At 42.0% G+C, this 19,879-nt stretch overlaps 1 protein-coding gene across 1 annotated transcript in view; it reads right to left on the reverse strand.

The window, feature by feature from the left end:
• TET1 (tet methylcytosine dioxygenase 1) overlaps positions 1-19,879 on the reverse strand; it is a 57,142-nt gene that overhangs the window by 14,432 nt on the left and 22,831 nt on the right. The window contains 5 exon segments of the mRNA XM_066324391.1: positions 1,200-1,350; positions 2,244-2,452; positions 14,926-15,019; positions 15,629-15,719; positions 16,928-19,460. Of these exon segments, the coding sequence (XP_066180488.1) occupies positions 1,200-1,350; positions 2,244-2,452; positions 14,926-15,019; positions 15,629-15,719; positions 16,928-19,460 (3,078 nt within the window).

The raw sequence follows: 19,879 nt of genomic DNA on the forward strand, positions 1-19,879 counted from the left end.
TACATCTTCCTATAAACTAGAAGTTTATAAAACAAATTCCCTCTTGAGACCAGCAGAGCTGGAGTTGGGGTGCAGTGCCTCAGGCGGGTGTTCAGTGAGGAGGGCAGAAGGGCAGCATGTACTCTGCTGAGAACAGAAGCCCCACCCTGGGCCCTAATAAGGTTTGTGAATACCCACAGCACAATGGACTCCACATGGCTCCTGTATTCATGTGCATGAGCAATACTTCATCAACTCTTTTAGGACACAAAGGAGCTGGGAGGAATATTTACCTGCAGTGAATCAAGTGACACCTCCTGAGAAAGAATGGATGTTTCACACTGTATATACACAGAAAGATTACTGGCAGTATAACCCCAAAAGAGAAGCTGGTCCTGAGTGCCCAACAAAACACATGAGCTATGCTAGGAAAGACATGGTACTTTCACCTAGGAGTTCCATAGGGAATTGGGGCTACAGACAGCCACAGTCAGAACAAAAGGCACTTTGGAGCCACCCTGAGAAGTCTCTTTCATCAGGCAGTGGTTACCAGCTTACAGCACCTTTATTTCTTTTCAGGAAAATATTTTCAATGTAAAGTAACTAATGTGGTTGGATTATTTTTTTAGAGGTTTGTTACTTCACATAATCCATCACTGTTTTCTGTGCTGCCTCACCTTTATGGCATCACTAATGCTCATAAGCAGCAATTATGGTATCATTTCACTGCATTGCATTTTAGTGTATTCATTCCTTCAAAACTATTCCAAAAACAAGCAGTCCACAGAAAAAAACCCCAGTTTATTCTTGATGACAGAGGGGAGCCCAGGCTGTCAGCTGGTCCTACAGCAGTAAGAAAGCAGCGCAACCCCAAGGTACAAAATTTCTGTGCCAAGGCAGAAGGCCTGAAACCCCAAGCTACAGGCTTGGCAATTAGAAAAACACCTTTACTTATAAAGAATTAAAATTTCACAGAGATTTACCCAGTGAGCTAAATATGCACACAGAAAAGCATTAAGAATAATTTTATGGTATAGAAATACATAGTAATTATTCCACTGAATGAAATCTGGGTGTCATTTATTCTAAATATAACAGTTACAAAAACTTTTTTGGTGTGAGTCTGTGATACGTGTTGAGGAGAGAAGGGGTGGAGAACATCTAGCTCTGAAAATCATCAGAAAAAGCATTTTGAGGAAAAAAAGAGAAGTATATCTTACTTGCTTAGGGTCATCGGTGAGAAGCCTAAATTTCCTGGGGTTTTTGCTCCTGGCAAACTTACAGCCATTGAAATACATACTCCATGAACAGCCAAATGAGAATGATGCTCCACAAGTTTCTGGGTCAAGTCCTTGACATGCACAAGTACGACTACAAAAGGAAATAAAGACACGTCAGGTCAGCTGGCAACACAGCTCTTGGGTCTGGGTTTTTTTTGGGTCAGTGCTATTTTGCTATTTCTTTTATAATACAGAGCATAACAAAGGAATTTGGGAAATTCATGGTTTAACCAGGTATTTTCTATGAAGAAAATACTCATGTGTAGAGGGCTGACTTTTCTCCATGAAGACATTATCAACATTCCCAACACTCAGTTTTGGGACAGAAGTATAAACACTCAGTTATAGCTATATAAATACACCCATACATTCATTTTGACTTCTCTAGTTGGATAACATCTTCGACCAAGAAAATAGCCTTGCTACTCCAAATACAACAGTTCTTGTGTTATGTGCAGCAAAACCATTAACTCCAAATTGATTTGACTTTCTGAATAGACCCTTAAATAGACCCTTAAAAACACAAGCATTAGATTCAGGTCCCCATACAACCCTCAGAGCCTGTTAGATGTGGGCTACACAGAAATCAGCACACCAGCAGCACTGCAGTTGCAACATATTCTCTAACAATTAAACTAATTTCCTCTCAGAGACACAGAGGGGAAGATCCTAGTTTGAGTGTTCATCCTCACATCTACTTTACCAAGTCACAGCCCCCCTTCTTGGCAGCTCTGTTAGCACTGCTGTAAGTGCAGGAGGCACGCTGGTGGTGTTTGGGCAGGTGCATAGAGCCAGGAGCAGTTCATCCCCACCCCTTGCCTTGGGCATGGCCCATGCAACTCCCACTGAGCACCTTTTCTCTAAGAAAAGCCAGGAATGAGGTGTGATGCTGAAATGACAGCCGGTGGTTTGGAACTTTAGATGCAGGAGTTGAACTCCTGAAGACTCAGAAGAGAGCAGGGCCCCCAGAGGGCAGGGACTCACTCTTCATTGAGGGCGCAGCGGCGGCTGGTGGGACAGCCGTACTTGCGCAGGCTCTGTGTCAGCTCCTTGTACAGCGTGTCTGCCAGGAGGTGCGGGATGCCCTCCCAGGCCAGGATCAGGATCACGATCACGGCTGTCTGGCAGTGGTGCCCTGCACGCTGACGGACCAGGCACAGCAGCTTCTCCTCATCGCTACTCCTTCGGATCACCTGCAACAATCATTGGGATTCTTTGCTAAGCACAGGCATCACCTAATGAGCTGCTCTTCTCTGGGACAAGTGAGGCCTGGAAAAGCAAGAAATGCTGCCCGAGAGTGTTCATTGCAAACAGGACTGGGACAGCATCACACACTCAGCTCTGGTGTAGAACATGATTTTATGTTGCTTGTTGCTTTATCCCTGCAGTAGAAATAGCAATACATTTTACAGGATGAGTAATATTTTAGGTGCTGTACTCAAAGAATAAAGAAGATGCATTACAAGGAAAATAACCTCCAGAAGGACAACAGATCCCCTGAGAACCTAACATTGCCTTGAAAATATGACAGAAAACGTAGTGCCAAACACTCCATAAGGCAGGTATGTGAAAACACACTTCAAAAGCACACACACAGGCGTGTGCTAGGGCAGCTACTAGGGTTACAGATCTGTATCTAATATGGTTCCAACCTTGCAAAGAAGAATTAGAAGACAACAGTGAAACAGACTGTGCTCTTAGAGAGGGAAGGAATGGGATTTTTCAGAACATATCCCTAGGCTACTTATATTAAAGTTCTCAGAGGACTGGAGCTCTTACTAACCTGTATGGTACACAGAGCAACCTTATTCCACACACACAAACTAACCAGTATGGAACAGTACAGTAGACCACTGAATAAAAATGGGAAAAAATTATAGTCCTACTCCCACATATTTAGATTTTTACTACAATCTGAAACAGAGCTGCATTTAAGACCACCAAAAATGCATTAAAGCCAGGTAATACTAAAACATAGTCTTCAAAACCAGGTTGATTTATTCATCTAATGTGTTTAGCAAGCACAGCCTACACAAAGCCTCCAGCAAAGGTGTCAACTTTGCAGCGAGAAGCTTCAAACACCATAGGCCTGGACCTCTCTAAGGCAGTAGGTGCTCCATCCTCCTCAGCCCCGTCATACACAGGCTGGGGACCCACACACTCTGCTGTGTGTGCCCAAGCCCTGCACTGCTGCTCCGGGCGTGCAGCTGCTCAGCCTGGCCTTCATCCAGCACCTTCTCCATCAGCACAGCTCCCACAGGTAACACACAAAAGCACTGGGCCAAAAAAGCAAGAAGGCAATAGTTCACTTGCTCTTTCAACACCTCCAATGCTCAAATGCTCCAAATATCTGAGCATTCGGGCAGATTGCCTATTGGACTGCTGTGAAATTTGCTTTGCTGCCAGATCTGCAACTGTCATTCATATGTGACCCCCCTAGCCTGATCACCTCTGAATATCTAAGTTATTTGGACTCATTAAAAGCAGGGACCAAAGCACACTTGCACTTCATCTGCAAATGAAAAGGTTTGCAACAGATAAACAGTTGCAGAGAGCATCTGTGCAGGCTGAGCAGGAAGAAGCAAGCTTAAAGTTTAATTGTGTCAAGAGATAAAGAATGGCCCTTCTAGAGTTAATTATATACTCTTACAATCGGCCTTAAGCTTACGGAGAATATGAATAAATGCCTCTGATAGACCATTCCTCAAATGGAGTCCTGGTTGTGACTCCCCAACAGTTCAGTATGTTTTATAAGGAAAGAAAAATAATCTAATTCATTACATTTAGGTGAGGTTTACAGAAATGTGTTATGGCTGATATACAATACACATTTCTCACATCAATGTGAGTTTCACATTCCTAAGGCAGCACAGTTCCTTCACGCCAGAACAACTTAATTTGTTACTCTGTGTGAAATTATGCTTTTACTTTTTAATTTCTAAAAATAATTTATTTCTAGGCTCTAACTTCAATAGCACTATCTGGTACTGTACAACATCAGGTTGCCCTTTTTAAGTTCTCTTACAGCTATAAACTAGAAACAGAGTCCAGGAAAAATGACAAGTGAACACAAAGAAAATTTATTGTTCCCTTTAAACCAAGACGACACTTTTCCTGGAGTTCAATGTAGCTGGAATTTGCTGCATTATGTATATAGAACAAAATCCAATGCACTTATTGGACCCCAAAACATTTTAGAGACCATCAGCTTTGAGGCCACAAAGGCAGCACAGGAATTTATGAGTTGTGCGAATTTAATTTCTGCAGGTCAGGTTACACCATGTTGTCTTGGTTTGAAAGACAGGTATCTGCTAATAAGGGGCAGGGCTTCCCTTTGAATTATTATAATTTAGAAAATTAAAGGGGGTTTCAGGCAGAGGTATGGGAATAGGAATAACAGTTCTTTACTAGTATGTATAACAAAGGCAAACAAACAACAACTACTACGGCATTAATAATAAACAGAGCCAGGAGCCTCGAGGGGCTTTGTTTCACAAAGCCCGAGACAGTCCAATCTTTTGGGACTTTGAGAGCACCAGGCTGGAACGGTGGAGAAATCCCGGGCTGGTGGATGATCAGAAGCTCCACCGATGGTAGCTGGAATGTCAGGGATGTCCCGGCAGGACAGTGCAGTGCGGGGCCACAGAGTAGCAGAAAATCTCAAGGCGGTGCCGAAGAAGCGGTGGTGGCGGGACAGGACCGGCTCAGCAGGGCAGGGGGAGGCGAGCTCAGCGTCTCTCGGTGGTCGATTTTCTCAGCCATGTTCCCGGCTGGGACAGCGAACTCCTCCCGCAGCAAGCAGCAGCCTGCCTGTGAACTCTCTGAGGTGATGCTGAGAGCGAGAGAGGGAAGCTCCCCCAGCCCTGCCCTTATCTCCCCCGCCAAACTTCCGGCCACCTCTTTGTTTTGGTCAAGCACTAAGCACTTTGTCTCCTAGCAACTTACCGGGAAAAATTCTTTGGAGTAAAAAAGGAACAAACCTAACTCCCAACACGTGTGCTCCCCCAACTCCACAGCAGGAGCATCCGGTCATCTGTTCCCGGAGATCAGGCACTTCTCCCACCTGTTCCAGGCTCAGAAGACTCCACTCTGCCCCAGAGCAGACCCACAGCCAGGGACAGTGCAGCCAGAGCTGGAGCTGAGCTGCTTTCCCAGAGGAACTGAGGATTCCCTCCATGTGCTACCCCTGACATGCTCACAGAAGTAATGAACTGCATCTCTCTTGTGTAATAATGATAAATCTGCAGCAATGCCACACTCAAGGTACAGAAAAGCAGTTCTGAGCACGACGACTGACTCTGGAATGTTTCCTCAGATTAGGAACAATGCAGAAATCAGCTGGCAAGCCTTGCATCCAAAGGTTTTTGGTATTACTCATGATTTCTATGATGTAGTTAGCAACAGTGATTAAGTAAATAATTGAATACTTCAGTTTGTTTAATTTTGGTCCCTAATGCATTTAAAAGTCATGAGAAAGTAATAATTTGTTAAGTGGGGGAACTTAAAAGCTAGGGGTTTAGAACGGGAAAATAAAAACCTTTCTCCTGAAATTGCTTTTCCACACAAGCTAACCATGACTGTCTGACTCACACTGAAAAAATAACATAATCAACAAAACAGACTTGTAACAAGTTTGTGAAGCATTACATAACATTTAAATGCAACAAGCAATAGCACCAGCCTCAAGCTGTTTCGATTGAAAGAAACCCAAGAAAGGTTTAGATTGGATACTAGGATAAATTTCTTCACAGAAGGGACTGTCAAGGCTTGGCACAGAGCAGTAGGGAGCCCCCATTCCTGGAGGAATTTCAAAGACAGTGCAAATGTCATGTTTAGGGATGTGGTTTAATGGTGGACTTGGCAGTGCTGGGTTAATGATGGGACTCAATGATTCTACAGGACTTTTCCAGCCTAAATGATTCTGTGATGCCATGGTCTGTTTCTCAGAAGTACACAGGGCCAGATCACCCTGGAGCTCATTTCAGCAAGCCCTCAGTGTCATCAGTGCTAAGTATCCATCAAGACTCTCACATTAACTATGAAGCATCTGTTTCAGCTGCAACACAGAACTTCCAGAAAGAACAAAACCTAACTTCTCCACAAAGCTCAACTGATCCCCACTGGCCCAGTTCTGCACTCAGTAACAGGGCATGAAGTGACAGGCTACCCACTCCACTCACCTGTGTGCAAACATGACCTGCCTGGGACAAAAAGAAACACTGACATGGGACACAGCCCCTTCCACAGAGCTTCCTTGGAGCACTCACATATGGACACACAGTACAATTAGTATCATCCTTGCAGGTTGCTAATTTGGGCAGGATGCTCCGTTATTTTGACCATTTTTAACCCCAGTTTTGTCTATCCCTCTGGTGCTGTAGTTGTGCACCCACCACTACCACGTTCTGCATTCCTACAGCTATCCAGGGGTCCTTGTTGATGTGTACATCCAAAGAAAGGCAGCAGCTCAAGTAATTAGTTTTATCAGCTAGCCCAGATAGTCTCAGACAACAGAACCTGAGAATATAAGCAAGCTGTCAAGGTGAGCCACGGCCAGCTCAGACACAAACACAATCAACAACATACCACCTACATACACCTGTTTCTACAGCCACAAAGGTCTAGGCTTACCCAATTTTCTTGTCAGAAAGCACGAGCCAAAAACTACAGCCTATTTATTGAAGAGGTGCCTTATGCAGCAGAATTTGCTCCAGCAATTTAGCAAAAAGTTATGGGATAAACAAGAGAAGTTAAGATTTTTCACACCTTTGCATCAAAGGATAGTCAGGAGACAGAAACGGATTCTAAAAATTGAGGAGTACAAGAACGAGGTCAGAGCAGTAGATTGTCTTGTCCAGCCTTATCCTGACCTTGAATGACAGCAGCTGCTATGGATAAGCAGCAAAAAAGGCACTAGGACATGGAGATGGTTCTCAGTGAAGTCAGGCACCTCTCAGTGAAGCCCAGGCATCCACCAGCAGCTCAGGGGATGTGCTCCCTCCCAGCTTTTCAAGGATTTGCCTTTTCTGCATTTCTCCACTTCTCCAATTGCTCCACTTAAATCCGTGCAGCAATCCACGACTCACTACATTACCCGGAAAGCTTAACTGCAGATTACGTGAAAGAAAGAAACATTGCCTTTTCTTCCTGCAGAGCTCACTCCCAGCCAGTGCCCTCTAGTTTTTGGCCATGATGAGACTGGGTAAGATATTGCTGTTCAGCTCTCCATGCCACTGGAGACTTGAGAGAGCCCTGCTTTCTTCTCCCCTTGCCTCCCTCCCAGGCTGGCTAGTCTGAACCTGCCTTTCCCACCTCTGCTGTGCTTTCAGGAGATGGGGGACCAGACCCAGCCAGCCTGAGCAACAACATACTTTCTCACAGAGGCAGAACTATGTTCCATGATTTCTTTCTTCCTCCCCAATAATTCTCACCAGTTTCTTTTGCTGTTTCCCTCACAGCTGAACAAGTTGATGTCTAATGAACCATCATTTTGAGCATGAACAGCCCAGTGTCCATCACTGTGTATATGAAACCACAACACTGCTTTTTGTGGGACTTTAGATTTATCAAGTGAATTTTAGCTATTATTTTAATGGCCACTTGTTCTGATTGCAAATCCTTCCTGCTCTTCATGATGCCTGTCCCTCCTCTTCATTATTAACAATTTTTTATCATCAGCAGTTTGGCTCCTGTCTCCCACTTTTTTCAAACAATTTCTAAATGGTTTGCAATGAACAGCATCAGTAAAGTTACACTATCAATAAAACCTGCTTCAGCAGTCCAAATGCTCAAGTTCTACTTCCTTGGCAGAAGCTCCGGAACAAGGAATAAGTACACTGTGAATAAAAATGTCCCAAGACATAAACCAGTCTATCTAGATTAGCACGTACACGACTTAGGAAAGTAGCGAAATGTCAGCCTGCAGAAGCTCAGTGCACCAGATGCTGAATTACCACATGGATGAGAAATTACTTTCCAATTACCATCACCAGAAAAGCTGTGTTAAAATTAACATGATAGAAACCAGACACCTCTAGCAAAGGGCACAAAGTTTTAAGTGTGTTAAATACACTTCTGTAAATTACTGGATAAAATCCTCCTCCCAAACAAAAGAACCAACAAAAAGGTCCTTTTAGGGTTTTTTCACCACCTTTCACTTCCATGTGATTCCACTGCAGTATTCCCTCCAGCCCATTCTGAATCTCTTCAGTAAAATTAACTATGTCTGCTTTTCAGGGAGTAAATAATTGATTTGAAAGTGAGAACATACTTAACTGTTCCCTGTAATTTCCTGAAACAGGAAACTCATTTACAGCACTGTGGCTCCAAGTTTTCTAACCTGCAGATTTTGCCTCTGTACAGAGTCCACATATGGAAATCGCTCAACACAGGACAAGACTCTGCTACATTGCAATTCCTTAATAATCCAACAGTGCAAGGTGCTGTGCAATCCTGCTGCTGTTCTGACAGGTGCTGCTGTGACAGCAGGACAAATGACCCAGAGTGTCACAGAAGTGAGTCTGCCCTCCTTTTTCTCAATTGACCCTTAGACACACACTAAATCGCATTAAAACTCTTTTCTAACTGGAAAATGTTACATCCTTTTATTTTCAGCATGTCTAAGAGAGATTAAAATGGAAATAATTCCACTTTGCCGAATTCTCTCTTCTCGGTGCTAGCAGACTACATCAAAGCAGTTAGCTCTGAACAGCTGCTGTTAATCCAATCCTGTTCCTTAGCCATTTCTGCAGGAGTATCACTGATGTGCAGTATCTGCAATCATCTGCAAACACTTCTTTTGCAGTTGCTCCTGACGCTGGTGTTGCAGTGGTTACAGATGAGCAGATTGCAGCATATACAGGGTAAGTGATTCTTCTGCAATCACGCCACCAGTACTGCAGAAATGAGAACAAAATCCACGTCTCAGCTCCCAGTGCCCTTCCCCTCCTCACTCCCTCAAGGTTCTCCTTCTGCCAGACTGCAGCCATGGAAAGCTGCACCTGATTTGGTAGAAATGTTTGTTCAGAGCCCACATTGCTTTAAATAAAGTAGTGATAATACCAAAAGTCTTGCTCATTAATAATTCTTAACCTTGTTTACCTTAACACAGCTTTTCTCCTTCATTTCTACTTTATTACTTAAAGAACAGCTTTACTTTGGATGATGTTACAAACATTTCTGTCCAAAATAAACCCCTCTAATTCTGTATTTAGCTGACAGTGAAAATGGTGCCTGCACAGCTACACACACTATCATAATGTGGTACAACACCACAGCAAGAAAGTAATGCCCAAATAAAACATTATCGAAAACTGTGAACAAAACCCCCACCAACCACCCTCTCTATCTGCTAAAAACAATTTCCTTGAAGACTTCTCCTATGGAGAATATCACTTAATCATAAAGACAGTTCAATAAATGAATAAAAGCACAAAGTACAGTAGGCTGCTTAAAGCAGAATGGAGCTGCACATCCTACTTACACCTGTTTCTAGGAGACAGTCAGTCCAGCAGAATTTAAAGTCTTTATCAAATCTATATTAAAAATTCCCCACTTGTGTTCCAAATTACATGACAGCTTCACCATCCCTTACCAAGCAGGGCTGCACCACAACTCCTGGCCTTGGAACTGCCAAGCATGAGCAGAAAATAAACATCACAGAGGCATTTTCCTTTAATGAATTACACATCTCATCTAATACTAACACTAACTGAGAGAGAGAGCCAAAGCAGGAGAAACTTCTCCATTTCCCCACTTTCAATGACTTTCTCAACTCAAACCAAACCAGCAAATTGAAACAAAAAGCATCTCTACCTCTATAGAACAGTTTATTGTTATTAAGGCTCACTTAGCACTTCACAAATCGTAGTTTCTGGCATTTAGTTACAAATTCCTACTGGTTCAGTGATCTAGAAAATCTTGATAATAATCGTGGGGAAATCACTGATCTAAAAACATTATTTTTAGTGGCTAATATCAGGTTTGTGTTTGTACAGGACAGTACTGAGGATTTTTTATCTGTTTTTATTTCACTCCTATTTTTTAATTGATATACAGCCTATTCATAAGCAGCCAACATAAAGAACATAAGGATCTGTCAAGCTATAAATAAAAAACACATAAAAGGTAATTGGCAAACAGTACACAAGTGAAAGAGTCTAAGAAACAACTTCCAAACTGCATAAAAGCACCATAACACTGTATTTTCAAAGAAATTAGGGCTACCACCAGGATAACAGATCTAAAAGGACAATGGATTATCCAATTGTTAATAAAAACTCAAAAACTGAAACTAAAAAAAAAAACCAACAAAACACCCCCCCCCCAAAAAAAAACCCAAACCAACAATAACAACAACAACAACAAAGTATTCAGAGAAGATATGGCTCAGATGTTCATAGAAGTTTGGGAAGATTCCCATGTCAGAAAAGCTTCACAGTGCACACTCAAGAATTTTTTTTTTCTGAAGTTAAAGCCCTGACAGAAGTGGTTAGAAGAAAATCTTAAAAAACAAACACACACAGAACTCAACCCCCTATTCCCTGCCCCCAAAGAGCAGGACTTTGCAAAGTTCAGATGACACCTACAAAAGAAACTCAAGGATGAAACAGCTGCAGTATTAAATGTGATGTGCATTGTCTTTTTAATACATTATTGCCAGAGGGTTCCCAAGAGGACCCAGCTCTGTAAAAAGCCCCTGGAAGCAATCAGTTCACGATGTGATCACATCAGCCTGGTGTCTGTGTGGGCAAGGCAGGGATTGCCCAGGAAAGCTGATGCACAGGGGGAGTTTAAACTTCTCAAATCACAGCTCAGCATTTCTGTGCGTCTGTTTTTGGATAGAGATGGACTCCGAGTTGGGCATTACCATGCAGGAATGAGAATCTGGGAATCTGGCATAACAATTGAGAGCACTATGAAAATGCCAAATCGCTGCTCTGCAACAGTGAAAAAGCAAAAACAACTGCAAGGAATTACTGGGAATGGAGCACAGGGCTGAAATCATTATTGTCAGCATTTTACCTTCCAGCATAAGGGAACAGTCTCGGGGCGGGGGGGGGGGGGGGGGGGGGGAGGGAAGGAAGGAAAGGGAAAAGAAGATGACATTTATGAAAGGCAACTGAACACAAAAACACTGCCTCCAAGTCTGAGAAGCACAAAGCTGTGAATTACTGCAAACCAAGTGAGTCTTTTGGGAGGCAACTGCCCTGCTCTTCCACCTTTGTGCTATTTATCAGCCACAGAGATACAATATTGGCAAAAAGAACCTTGGCCTGACCTGGAGGGTTCTGTCATTTCTTCTCCCTCTAGTTTCTTTTTTCCAGAGCTGGAGCCTTAAAAATTGCACTGCAACTCCAAATGAAGGCAATAGACAGCAATGATACCTTAGGTGATCCAAGTCAACATCCACTGAAACCAGGAGAAGAAAGTCACAGGAAATGGATTTAATCCAAAACCAGCAAGATCCAAATCTTAACTCCCTCTGAGGTCAGCACTGATGTGCCTTTGGCTTCAGTGCTTCAGGACAATGCCTACAGTGAGCTACTTATGAACCACTCACAAATTCATCAACCCTTTCACATAAATTGAGGTAACTGTAATTTACCATCACCCAGAACAGGAGAAAACCAAACCACAACACATGGTTTTTACCAGCTAAAGCTCTGATCAAACAGTGGGACCAGTGAGTCCAGTCACCACTGGCTGGTTCTAGGGATGTACAGTAACGTGAAACCTTTCATTACACCAACGGGCTACTGGGAGTGACAGGCCAGTCATTTCAGTACTTCAAAGCTTTCTTTTCTTTAACATACTGCAAAACAGTATGATGAGTTGGATAAAGCAAAAGAAATCCAAACAGAAAGGAAGGAAGAATACATCTACCCCAGCAAGTGTCCCAGGATGGTAAGTTATTTTCTGACCACACACCTGTCACCTACACAGATATTCACACATTGCCAATCTGTGGCAAAACCCTATTAATTCTGTTTAGACAAACGAATGAGACAACACAAATTGATGGAGAGAAGACAAAACCCCAGAGGTCAAGCAATGTTGTTGCTGCCTCATGCAGTGAAAACATTCACAAGCTCGTCTCCCCAGTTCATGTGGGTGTCAGACTGACACCTACACATAGAACAGGCACAGGCTTTCCAATCCTGGGCAGTATTTACTGAAAATGTAGGAGCATTCTTGTTCATATCCAGAGGGGCAAAGTATCACCCTAAAAACATAATACATTAAAAAAATACAGAAGAGATGCTTATTATTAAAACAATGAAAGAAATAATTCTGCAAGTTAGGAGACAGTATTATGGAATGCAGTCACTAACAGAAAAATGCATGGACACAGGTGTTGGGGAAGATGAATCAGGGAAACCTTATAAATATAATTGCTTAGCAAAAGATTCTGAAAATATGAAACCTATAATCGGAATAGAAATGAAAGCTTACATTGAGTTGTAGCATACTGAGTCTTAGTTACTACAGAACCTGAAAACAATGGTCTAGCTAGGTGAAGGAGAATCCCTTCTGATTGAACAATACCTTTCTGCTGGCTAAGGGATCCAAAGGTCAATGTAGCAAAACAGAAGTCTAAAGAGTAGTTTTTAGAGTTTAAAATATAACAGTATGGTAATATAGTAGTTCTTATAGGCTGTATGTAGATTCTATAAGATTTTGTGTCTTGTATTGGTTGGTCACTGTAAATTAGGATAGTCATCACAAAAGAAGATATAATGTATTGTAACAAGGACTTCACTCTCTTACCTCTTAACTCTTGCTCTTACCTCTTCTCTTAATTCTTAACTCTTAACTCTCTTACCTCTCCTCTTAACTCTTACCCTTCCTCTTCCCCCTACTGTTGCTCTCTTGCTCTCTTCCCCCTGCCACTTTGCTCTCTCACTCCCTTCTCTCTCAGCTCTCACTCTGCTGTTCTTTCTCCCTCTCTCTTTGGGACTCCCCTCCAGCCCAGGCTGGTGGCTGAAGGCAAGGCCTTTTTACCCACAACCCTTGCAATAAAACCACATGTTCTAGAATATACAGGTCAGCAGAATTCCTTGTCCCAGCCGTCCGTGGATTCGCCTACACACAGGTATTTCAGAAAACCTCCTTGAATTTTAAAATGTCTCCAATAAACCAAAAAGAAAAAATAACCTAGTGGAAATAGGGAAAACTAATTGTGAAAAAACAGTTCAGTGTGATCAACAGATAAGTTGCATACTTCTACCCAGTTTGCTTCAGCAGAGCTCCATCCCAGAGCTCTCAGCAGAGAGTCCCTGGGGAGCCCTAAGGGCAAGAGCATGTCCATCTGCAAAGCAGAAATAAGTCTGTTCCAAAGGACACTGGAAATGAGTAAGTGAAAGTCCCTGTGCAGCTCCAGAGCTCACGGCTGCAAGTATCAAAGAGCACAGCAAACTTTTTCTAGATGGTTTCAAACAAATCACACCATCCAGTTTCTTTGGTTATAGCCAAAACCCAAATATGCTCCATAAAAGGATTAAAAGTAGCACTGCTCATGAAAATGTAATGCAACACATTGAGAATATGAATCCAAAAAATGCATCTTATACAGGATGAAAGAGTTCTACAAGAGATCTCAGGGATTCCCTTCCTTCACTTATACTGAACAGTCACACAGCAACCAGACCTGGAAAAACATTCTTCCATTCTTGGATACAGGATTTGTTATTAAATATTAACTGAAGCACAAGCACATATGTGCTTCCCTTCAGAAAACAGTTTATATATTGGAGTATAAAAAACACATTTTGACTGTTCAAGCACAAGCAGTAAATGTTTGATATGCAAATTCACTCATAAAATATGCAATAACCTTACTTTTGGCATGTAGTTACAAATACTACCCTACCAACTGTACAGTTACCTTCACAGTTTTTTCAATCAAGTCTGAAATTCCTAAATACACCAACACATTTTGTTCTTTTAACAACCAAGTTCTTTTTATTATTTTCCAAAACTCCATTTACAAGATTTCCAGTCTACTTTTTACCTCCCTCAGTGGTTTCAGTAAAGATTAAGGGCAATCAATTCTTTCCAAGCTCTCTCCTGGAGCATGTGTCTCTTACCTCATTTCCTGGCTCCTATGAAGCAATGCAAGACAAGACTTCGGTGAAACCTATCATCAAAGCATTTACATATTCAAATACAGAGTTCAGTTCCTCAAAAATAGTAATGAACCCCTTGGCATATGAGACTGAAATTCTTCCTTCTCTCTCTTTTCTTCAAGTGGTCATGCAACTGAGAAGGGTTTTCAAAAATGCTCCTGGATAATTTTCCAACTCCCTCAACCAACCAACCCACCCACCTTCTCTTCTTTTCGCTCTTTCACAATTCTCAGTGATGTATTTCAAAAAACACTCCAACTTTCAGACACTGTCATGATATTTCTACCCTTGTTCATCTCTGCTAAACCCCTCCCTTTCACACTCATTCAAACCACAGTGCATAACATACAGTACTACACCCTAAATTTAAACACAAAAGATAACAAAAAATTTTTTTCCTTAGCTTCATCATTCAGGCAGACTTTCCAATCAATTAAAAATTAGATCTTCATTAAAGATCAGATTTGATTTGAGGTCAAGGACTGCGCATCATTTGAAGCCACACAAAACAACTTTATTAGTTTAATACAAAAACTTACCCACTTGGCAATGGGACACCCCTGAGAGCTTTTTCCTTCCTTTCCTGTATAAACCACTACTTCAATCCTAACAGCACTTCCTTTTGCTCCATACCTGCATTAGAAAAAGTTCACGAGTAAAACAAACTACTGTAGACCATTTTAAACAAAGAAACATTTTCAATAAAAGATTAACAAATTTATTTTTACTGAGAACAGAAGAAAAACAAAGTATTTAAAAAGCAAAAAAAAAAAATCATCCTTTCAATTTAAAAGCCTACTTGCAAGAAGAGTTTATACATCTCTGTTCTGATAAACCTCTGCCACTAAGGAAATGTTTATCTGCATATAAATCCTAGTCACTGATATGACCTTTTTGCTTTCCAGTTTGCTGCAGCTTCTTCATAGGTAGGACACCAGAAAACCTTATTCTGCCAGCTGCTGATCTCTGTCCTTCCTACTGACTTCAAGGGCATCTCAGAACACAGTGCACTTGAACTCCAGCCCTGAGGTTGTAAGGGCTCAGAAAAGACACACGAGTTTGGACCTGAAGTGCTCATGCTCACCTCTTGCACATCTGAACAAGAAAACATGTTACAAACAAGTACTGACAAAAGTTCAGCAAAACAAAGCTAAACACAGCAGCTCACTTCTCAGAGCTCTATTTCTTCCCTGTTTAGACAGTCAAAAATACAATGAACATTAAAAGCTGAATTTTCCTCACCTGTTCTCCATAATTTCTCTCACAGCAGCAACACTTGGTCCTGTCCCAAGGTGCGTGTAATAGGGGCCTTCATCTTTTTCTATAATTTGCTCTGTAAGCAGGTAAAGAAAACTATGTTGGCACATCCAAAATTTACTTACCCCATTAAAAGTAAACTTAGAAACAGTTTACGGAAATGCCTTCCAAATCAAATTAGAACACAAAGTTTGACACTGAAATATCATGAATAACGAGTATGACAGGCTTTTCTCTTCAGACGCTTTGAAATTATTTTATACTTATTTCCTCTGATGATTCTGCTAGCATTTTTTAATGTTATAAAGTAAAACCCTAATTATAGCAATATTTTGCATTCTTTAAAACTTTTCATTAGAGGACCTGGCATGCACTGACTATGTAAAATTTCCACTGTCCTTGTTGGTGGTAACATCATCAATTCATTTTAGACAAAGAGGAATTGAGGACAATAAAATCAATTAACTGATAGTCACATCCTACAGAACAGAAAACATAACCCAGGCCTCTTAACAAGCACTCTGTTGATTCAGGACACAAAAGCCAAGGTGAAAAATCTGCCTGCAGACGATTTGCTGTGAGGGCTCTGATCTGTCTTGCCATCTGGGTGCCTTGACAGTGACAGCACAGCATGTCTCATCCTCAGCCAAGCTGTGTCTGCAAAGCCCTGCACAGCTTGCTCTGACCTCTCCTACTGTAACAGAGTCACTCTCTAAACGGCTCCACCTGAGCTCTCCTCATGTGGCCAGAGGTGTCAGGAGCCTTGGGCATGGACTCTTCCAGGCCATCCCACAATGGCCATCGGGACTAACAGTGACAAGGAACAAGGCCACCCCCAGCTACGCTCTCCTGCTTGTCTAACAGATGTAGGCAGCAAGGACAATACACTGGGATGCTGCTGCCCAGCCCAATCAGGCACAAAGCAGTTCAAGACCATCAAAATCATGACCTGATACAAAGCAGTGAGTGCACATAAAGCACGAGTCAGCAACAGCAGAACAACAAACAGAAAAACTCCCTTTCCTCCAGGTTTAAATTTAAGTGGAGGATTTAAACCTGTCAGCTGCAGTACAAAAAATATTCAATTCTGCTGTACTCTGCAGGACCAAAGAACACCAAGTAAAACTTACGAAGAGGGGAAAAAGAGTATTTCCTCCTGTCTTCTAATGGTGAAACACTGATTGTTGTGCAACAGCTGTCACGTACACTTCCTCACATGAAAGGAAGCAACATAAGCACACCTCCATTTGAAATGTACAGGCAAAAGTTAGCAAAAACACTTACCAACACAGTCACAAGTTGGCAATTCAGATTGTCCTTTTTTGGTAGGTGTGTCTATTAAATTTTTTGTAGGGGTATCAAGAAACTTCATAGGTGATTCAAGGAAACTGCTGAGTGTGTTTTTTGCTGGGGAACACCCTGAGTCGCCTGTGCTCCGGGCGTGGTCAGTACCCAAACTGGTTGATGTCAGAACGGTCACCTCACCCACACACTCCATATTCCTGAGAGCTTCAGCAGAACCTGGTACCTGGACCCCACCACAGGGAACAGGCAGCACCTGTGACTTCGGATCTACCTGTTGTCTGACCTGCTGAACATAGGCTTTGTTTTCACTACACATTTTGTTAGCTCTCAGGTTAGACTGGTTAAAAGTTGGTGGCAAAGGATGTGCCTGACTGACACTTGCTGTTTGCTGTACCTGAGAATTACATTTTTCTGTAAACATCTGTAGATTTTCAGTTGGTCTTTTCAATAAGGATGCTGTTTTCAGCTGTGAAGCAGCCAGAGGATTACGGGAGGACAGGTCGCTGTGCTGGCTACGTGCAACAACTTCATTTTTCAGTGGATCAGCGCCTAGTGGGTCACTGGAGCCTGCAGTTTTCATTTGCTCATTCCCCACTTCACAGCCAAACAACCTGTCTTTTTTTTTCTCCTGCGGTGCCTCAGGTAAACACCTGTGGAATTTTATCTGTGCTTGTGGGAGAAATAATCTAGTTTTTTCTTGTGATGCTAAAGTATTTTGACTGAGCACTCTCTGTACTTTGGTTCTTGGAGATTTCTTTTCAGACAGAGCTACCCTGGAGTCCTGTGGCATGGTTTGACCAAGCTTGTGCAGTTTTGATGATATCCAAATGTCCTGCAATTCACTATGCTGGCATGACAACAGCTCCAGCTGGTTTTGATTATTTTGTTGATAGCGTGCTTCTTGAGGCTTCTTTTTTTGTCTTGGTTTCCATGGCACAGCATTTCCTTTCTTATTTGTTGCTTGCTTTTGCTTCAACAATAAGGAACTATAATTATGCCTAAAAAACAAAGATTCTTTTTTCTGCAACACATCTTGGTTATATTTTGGCTGCCTCTCATGTGATATTAGATTAAGCAGTGATGCCTTTATATCGTTCTTCTGCTCTGGGTTTGTCTGATTGGATTCAATCAGTGCTGCTAGTTGAGTTAGCTGCGCAGCTACATCCTCTTCATCCTGACTGTGAATTCCTCCTTCTTTAATCAAAGAACTACCTTCCAATTTCAAATCATCACATATTGGCTTTTGCTCTAGCTGGCCAGGAGCTTCCAAGTTATTCCTTATTTGCTGGACATCACATGAAGCATTGCAATACCCTGCAAGGGTGACTGGCTCATGAGCACAGCTTTTGTTGGGATCATATCCTGAAAACAATGCTGCATTAGATGTTGAGTCAGATAAAGTTTTGGTATCTCTTGAGGATAACTGCAATTCATACATCTCACCAGCCAGATTGGCAGGTTTATCACACAATTCAGACACTGAACTTTGGCTATTGTATAACACTGCCTTATTAGGGAGCTGCTTCTGTGAGTGAGCACAGTGAGCCAAGAGCTGCTGCTCATTTTGTAAGTAAGTGTCTTTGATTTCCTGCAATGCAGAGGATGTAAAGGAGGATGAGATATCCCTTTTGAAACTATAGAGCAAGCTGGAAGTTGTTTCTCCTGTACATTCAGTACTTTCAGTTTTAGCTGGTGAAGTTGTTTCTAAAGGAGCTTCAGACAATTGTGTTAAAGCTTCAATAGCTACAACCTGCTCCAGAGTTAAATTTCTGGTTTTAATCAGGGACAAGAAAGTGGGCTGGAGCACAGAATTCTCAGGCTGTGTCTCCACATTCGGTACTTTTAAGCCATCCTTCCCCGCCTGCAGCTCCTCTTCGGGCAGCAGAGGACAACACAAGATTTCTTGCATGTCCAAGCTAGAACCTGTCTGCAAAACTGACTTATCAGAATATTCAGAGATGCTGCAGGTGCAGTTTTCCTCTTTCCTCATTAAAACATTCCCTTGGTTTTCTGGGTGAACACAGCTGGTGCTACTCATCAGAGTGCTTACTACATTATTCAGATTGCTACCCTTCGGCCATTGCATGTGGGAGGTGCTTGTCAAATCTGTCCTTTCCTCTGCAGATACATTTTCCAGTGAAGCAACTGCTTCTGGTGGTGAATAATGCAGGGGTTTTATGCCATTTTTGATGGTGTGCACCAAGGATTTTTTTGGCTCAGTGAACTGACTGGGAGAGGCTGCTCTTTCACCATGGTCAGTGTACTTCAAGTGTTCAGTGCCCGTCACAGCTCCATGGATGTCACCATTGACGTGGACACCAAAGGATGGCTTCTCGTTATGTGCCCAATTCTCTGCCTCTATGCCAGTCATTCTTTCTTTCTCCTTAGACTGCACATTTTCAATGGGTACTGCTTGGTTTGTCTTCACCCTGTATTTTTCACCATGACCACATATACTGCATTCCATGAGTTCTGGTCTGCAGCCATTTACTGCTTTGTTTTCTAAATTTGCCTAGAAAACAACAACAAAACCCCTTGTTGTAACAGCTGGTCAAAGCACATTAAAACCAAGAAGCTTCATATTTATGGCAATTAAACCCAACTTTGACAGATATAAGGAATATTCTAATTAGGCACAGACACTGGAAAACAAATAAAACAGGAAGTTATAAAATAACCCAAAGGCTGAAGACCTTATCCATATTTATAGCTATTTTCCCCACTGTTGAGGGACAGAGGAAGAAATTGGGTAAATGTGGTGATGGAAGACTAATGAAATGAACAGTCAGATAAAGAATGTTAGTATTTAGAATTAGATGAAAGGATTCAATTTTGAAATAATTTGCATGAGCAGATTAAAAAATGGTAAAAAAAAATTAGGTTAAAAGCAAGACTGAAATCCTAGGGGTTATACCACAACGTTCAGCAGTA

Source organism: Sylvia atricapilla, chromosome 8 (assembly GCF_009819655.1).
Source record: "Sylvia atricapilla isolate bSylAtr1 chromosome 8, bSylAtr1.pri, whole genome shotgun sequence".
NCBI lineage: Eukaryota > Metazoa > Chordata > Aves > Passeriformes > Sylviidae > Sylvia > Sylvia atricapilla.